This window comes from Glycine max, chromosome 7 (genome assembly GCF_000004515.6).
Source record: "Glycine max cultivar Williams 82 chromosome 7, Glycine_max_v4.0, whole genome shotgun sequence".
In the NCBI taxonomy this organism is placed as follows: Eukaryota; Viridiplantae; Streptophyta; class Magnoliopsida; order Fabales; family Fabaceae; genus Glycine; species Glycine max.
Genome location: NC_038243.2, coordinates 37,319,413 through 37,325,473, shown reverse-complemented (window position 1 = coordinate 37,325,473; position 6,061 = coordinate 37,319,413). Strand labels below are relative to the sequence as shown.

The 6,061-nt window shown below is 31.4% G+C and overlaps 1 protein-coding gene across 1 annotated transcript; it reads left to right on the top strand.

The window, feature by feature from the left end:
* The first annotated feature begins 614 nt into the window (after positions 1 to 614).
* LOC100794336 (triose phosphate/phosphate translocator, chloroplastic) lies at positions 615 to 6,059 on the top strand. Its single transcript, XM_014778132.3, has 12 exons — positions 615 to 939; positions 1,032 to 1,106; positions 1,314 to 1,379; positions 2,859 to 2,937; positions 3,217 to 3,337; positions 3,427 to 3,522; positions 3,962 to 4,074; positions 4,202 to 4,279; positions 4,403 to 4,519; positions 4,940 to 5,039; positions 5,139 to 5,239; positions 5,809 to 6,059. Exons 1-12 carry the CDS (start codon positions 683 to 685, stop codon positions 5,824 to 5,826), a joined length of 1,221 nt encoding a protein of 406 aa, XP_014633618.1. The 5' UTR covers positions 615 to 682; the 3' UTR covers positions 5,827 to 6,059.
* The last annotated feature ends 2 nt before the right edge of the window (positions 6,060 to 6,061 follow it).

Below are 6,061 nucleotides of genomic sequence, written 5' to 3'. Positions count from 1 at the left end.
GTAATTATATTGATTTAAATAATTAAAGTAAAAATATTCTTTATATTAAAATCAATTTAAAAATAAATTTATATAAATAATTCATGTATTAATTTATGAAATTTAATTATAAATTGGTAAAAATAAAATTGAAAATATGTAAATTATTCAAAATAAACTTAAAAAGACTTCATATTAAATATTTTTAATTTATAAATTTTTTAATTAAAAAATTATTAAATCTTTAGTAATAATACATATAAAATAGTGTTTATAAATTTAACTAAATAAAACAATTTATTATCTTATTTTTAAATAGAAGATTATAAGTTTAACTCTAATTAAATTATTTTTTATTTTAGTTAATCATTGTTCATATCACCAGAAATAACTTAACTTTGATAATCAAGAAGAATTAAAATTATTTATTTTGAAAATAAGAAGAATGAATATCTTGATTTAAAAATAAGAGGATCAAGATCTCAGATTTAAAATGATAAGAGATAAAAATTTTAATTTAGTGTACAGATAAAACTAACCAAGATTTTAAGAGGCGCACCCAACTCTCGTACACTGCAACGCACCCGATCCAAACCGTGAAAAAATAAAACCATACGGTTAACGAGAACCATAGGTACTAAAACGTGAACCATATCTCTCTCTCACACACACAGTCTCTTCTTCTTGCTATTCCTTCCTCGTTATGGAGTCGCGAGTGCTGTCACGCGCCGGAACCTTGTCCTCCCTCCCTCACCTCCGCAAGCCGCCGCGGGAGGCCGTCTCCAGCGCCTCCCTCGTCGCCGTGAAGGCCGTGGGCTCCGTCGCGGACGGCGGAAACCTGATTTGGGGGAGGCAGCTGCGCCCGGAGCTCTGCTCGCCGGTGCTGAAGAGGGAGGCTGTCCTCCTCCGGCCATGCCTCGCCGCCGCCTCCTCGCCGGCCGAGGGTAGTGATTCCGCCGGGTGAGGTCCGTTTCATCCGTTCTGACTCAGCGAACTCGGCCACGTCACTCTCCTAACTAATGCCATTCATTTTTTTTCTTAAATTATCACAGAGAAGCAAAGGTTGCTCCGGCGGGGTTCTTTGACAAGTACCCGGCTCTGGTCACCGGATTTTTCTTCTTCACGTGGTACGTCACGTGACTCTGTTCTTCCTATTATTACACGCAAAAACAAACTTATGACTGTGTCGTGTGCTCTGTTCTGTGTCTCTTAGCTTAACTCTTTAAGTCTTAACTGTGTTGTGTCCATGAAGAACAGAAAGACTTTATTACGTGTGGCTGTGATCGCCCCGAGTGTTGAAATTACCATTTTGTCCTTATTCTTTTCTGATGCAGGTACTTCTTGAACGTGATTTTCAACATCCTCAACAAGAAGATCTACAATTACTTCCCCTATCCATAGTAAGTTATAGCTATTATATTATATGTATTTTCAACTTTGTGTGGTGTTAGCTCATCAATTTCATGTCTTGATGTTAATTGGAATTGGATCTGTGAAATATTATGCGCGAGCATGCTTCTCTGTCCTATGTTAACGTCGGTTTTAAGTGAATAAAGTTAATTTAAGGAAATATCCTAATATTAAAGCTCGACTTCGTTTTTCTTGATTATTATATTTTGTACTAAAATGATACTTTGGTAAGTGTTTGTGAAATGAGTTAGAACCGACTGGACTGAATTGAACTTAATAATATAAGGATTCTATTTATGTTTAAAATATTCTAAAATTAGAATAAAACATGCTATAAGGGTAACAATTAATGTATTTTAAATTAATTTTAATAAAATTGAGGAAAATAAAACAAACCCTTTGCTTCTGTTCGATCGGATTATTTTCCTTTTTTAATCCAAGCACAAAATAGACTTGAAGTATGTTTGATTTATTAAAAACTATGGTACTGGACAAAACAAACACTTTTATTCTTAGTTTGATTTGAAAGAAATTAGGAGACAACACAAATCAAGAAGATGAAGATAAAACAATATTTCTAATTTTTGTTACTCATAAAATTATGAGTCAATTTTTTGTTTTAGTTAGAATGTATTAAAAAGATACTTATATCCTTATTTATATCTCTTTAATAACCTGAAAAAATAACAACTAACCAACAACCTAATATTTTAAAAAAAAGAAACACCAGTTTTTTTTATTCTAATCTCTTTTTTATTTATTTTGGTAAACTCATTAAATTTTATATCAATTGTATTAAGATAATTAATATTAGATATTTTAGTAAATTTTATATTATTTTACTTTTGTTCATTATTCGTCAAATAATATATATAATAAAAAATTATCTTATAACTTGTATTTTTGTCCTATTGTGTCTTGTTTAGTACCATAATTTTAACGAATCAAAAACGGATCTTCTCACATTGGAAATAATAGCTAATATGGTTTTGTTTCTGTATTTTTTTAATTCATTAATGAGTTTAATTTTATACATCATTGTTATTATTAAAAAAAATCATACAGTCAAATAAATTTGAAGTTGTGTGTATGATTTTTGAAAGCGTTATTATTTTATATTTGCTTTATTGAAATCGTTATTATAAAAAAGTTAATAATCATATAATGTAATAAATCTTTAGATTGTCAGTCTGTTTAAATTAAATTATTCATTAATTATTTATTAATTTAAATGTGAGACATTTGAATTTTATAACTAATATTTTATCCTGCTTTTATAAGATTAGATTATTATAATTATAAATTATAAATATAAACAATAAAAAATAATTATATAAAAAAATTCCCGATTTTCTCGTTGACCATTTTATATTTATTTTTTCTTTTGTTCCGTATCAGATTTTATTTTATTTATTTTGGGTTCAGCAGCATCAGTTTTGATTTTAATAATGAACTATGCTTTTATGCAGCTTCGTATCGGTAATCCATTTATTCGTGGGAGTGGCGTACTGTTTGGTGAGCTGGGCCGTGGGCCTTCCAAAGCGTGCTGTAAGTCAAGTTCAATTACTCCCAGCCCAGAATTCAAAAAAGAAAAATGAAATTGCCAAGTGCTACTACTTCACGATTTTTTCTTGATTGATCCTGTTAATCATTAACAAATTACATATTTTCACTGAATCTACATTTTGGGACATTATCTTAAGTTTCAAAGTAAACGTTAAGTCAAATATTTGAATTGAAAAATGCAGATAAAAAATTTCTCACGATTACTATATATAAATTGTAATATACTGTTTTGTATGTGGCATATGGTGGATTTTTCTGTAGCCTATAGACTCCAACCTACTGAAGTTGCTCATTCCGGTGGCTGTGTGTCATGCATTAGGCCATGTGACCAGCAATGTCTCATTTGCTGCAGTTGCTGTTTCTTTCACTCATACCATTAAAGGTGATAAAAGTTTATGATATATATATACACACACACACACTTGAAAATGCATGTATCTACTTTCTAACATTGATAAACTTGTGTTTCAGCTCTTGAACCATTCTTCAATGCTGCTGCTTCACAGTTCATACTTGGTCAATCAATCCCCATCACTTTGTGGCTGTCACTGGCTCCTGTTGTTATTGGTAACATCCCTCTTGTTCATTTAATTGAAATATGATTTTTGGTCCATTAATTGCTTTCCACTTGCAAGCTATTTCATTGAGAAAAATGTTAGCAACGCAGTTTCTATCACTTTCTTTTGGACACACTCTTTCCAATAGGCTATAACTCATATGGGTCCTAGTAAATATGTGGATCTCATTCTCCATTTAGTAGGTCACATTCTCAAACTAATGATAGTGGCATCTAAATTGGATTTCAACTGATAGATGGTAGTATATTGAAAAGAGAGTATTGTTCTTTCATTAATGCATGGACTTTTTATAGGTAAACTGTCAAGGTAAATATTTGTTTCAGTTTATTGTAAATAGATTATGTGAAAAATGCAGGTAATATTTGTACATTTTCAGAGTATTTAGTCAGTGGAACTTAACATAATCTTGCATATCATCTAATATACAGGTGTGTCCATGGCATCTTTGACTGAGCTCTCGTTCAACTGGGTCGGCTTCATAAGTGCTATGATTTCAAACATCTCCTTCACATACCGAAGCATCTATTCAAAGAAAGCCATGGTTATCTCCTGTGCTAGATATACACTTCTAAATTTGTGTGAATTTCTGATTTACAAATTACTTTTATGTCTTCCTACTATACTGACTATTGCTCTTTCATATTATTATTAAATAACTCTTTGTGCAGACTGATATGGACAGTACCAATATCTATGCCTACATTTCCATCATTGCTCTAATTGTCTGTATACCACCTGCCGTAATTGTGAGTGAAACCTGTCTAAGTTCCCCTTGAAAAGTTAATTTTTATTGTGGATTTTATATAATAAGTTGCTTAGTTATTGTTTTTGGCATTGCATCCCTGATTAATCATTATTTGATACCACAGTTGGAAGGGCCTACACTGTTGAAGAACGGCTTCAATGATGCCATTGCTAAAGTAGGTTTGGTCAAGTTCGTCTCAGATCTCTTCTGGGTTGGTATGTTTTACCATCTCTACAACCAGGTAAATCCATCTTTTTGATGCAATAGTTTAAATTTTGGATGAGTTTGAAAATTACCTTCTAATTAAAAAAACGTATTTAATGAAAAAATTGCATGTAATATGTTAGGATTTTAAGAAATGACTTTTCATTTAAGAATTTTGATGTTTAAATTCCTAAGAGAATTTATCAGCATTTTTCTATACTAAATATTTTGTTTCAGCTCATTTTATTTTGGCCTATTCCCACCTGGGTGTGAGTTTCTTGTTTTCATCTAATAAATTCCTTTTGGCAAAACACAATATCTTTTGAGTTTAATTTTAATACTGTTAGTTTAATTTTAATGTTGTGTTTTACTGTTTTAGGAGTCAGTGTATTTTAATTGAATTCACATGTTTTTCTGAATTGGCAATGATATATATCTACATTTTTTGTCACCATAGGTGGCTACCAACACACTGGAGAGAGTGGCTCCTCTCACTCATGCAGTTGGGAACGTACTGAAACGTGTATTTGTGATTGGATTTTCAATTATAGTCTTTGGTAAATATCGTTATCTTCCTTGCTATTAAACTTAAACTTTCACAGGTGTTTATTTATTAGTACTTTTAAACATTCTGACTGGGTAATTGCTTCACACAGGTAACAAGATTAGCACCCAAACTGGTATAGGAACAGCCATTGCAATTGCTGGAGTGGCACTCTACTCGTTCATCAAAGCCAGGATGGAGGAAGAGAAGCGAGTGAGTATTGTCTTAATTTATTTGTACCATAACTTCTTATTAAATTGGTTGAAACTTGAGAAGTTATTGTTCATTCTCGAGTATAAACCACTCTGGCTAGATGCTTTATAAGTCACCACTATATATACTTTGGACTGTCACAATATTTTCTAACACATTTCATGATATACTTATTTATTGGTTAAAATTTATTAAAAACTATAAAATAATGAGTGAAGCTCATTAAATTAGTAGGAGTAAGGCTTGCACAATTTGTGTTCAATAAATTTCAACTACAAGTGTGTTTAAAAGAATGTATTAGCATTTAGTATCTAGTTTTACTTTTCAACCAATGAATATTATTTTTCAGTTTTCTTTTTTATTCTTTTCTGGGTGGCTGGTTAGTTAAAGCAAAAATTGATGATCACAAATTTTTTTAATGAGTACCCTTTTTTTATTTTTTTGGTAAGTTTGGAATGGACTGAATGGATTTTACCTCTACTGTGGTCTTCAAAATATCTATGGACAACATATATAGTGATGTGAAAATACAAATAACTGACACAATTGTCTTCTGGTCTTGTTGTCAGCAAGCGAAAGCAGCATAAGAAGTTGTCAACCTGGAGGATGTCTTGCACTGTAAATCACCACAAATTTCCTTCAAAATAATTGAGTGACTGGTTCAGTGTTGTACTATCCTTGTGATAGCGCGCTTTTATTTTTCCTTCTATTTTTGTCAAATATTTTCTTTTTTCCTTTTTCTCTCTTCATTCAGAAAACAATGTCTCGCTGCTGATTTGCAGTCTTCTTGTGTTGACTGGAAAATGATGTACCCTGAATCGA

Coding starts and splice junctions, on each gene's coding strand:
- LOC100794336 (XM_014778132.3), top strand. CDS start 683: ATGGAGTCGCGAGTGCTGTCACGCGCCGGAACCTTGTCCTCCCTCCCT. Junction 4,075..4,201: donor TCTATTCAAAGAAAGCCATG/GTTATCTCCTGT, acceptor CTCTTTGTGCAG/ACTGATATGGACAGTACCAA. Junction 4,280..4,402: donor GTATACCACCTGCCGTAATT/GTGAGTGAAACC, acceptor TTGATACCACAG/TTGGAAGGGCCTACACTGTT.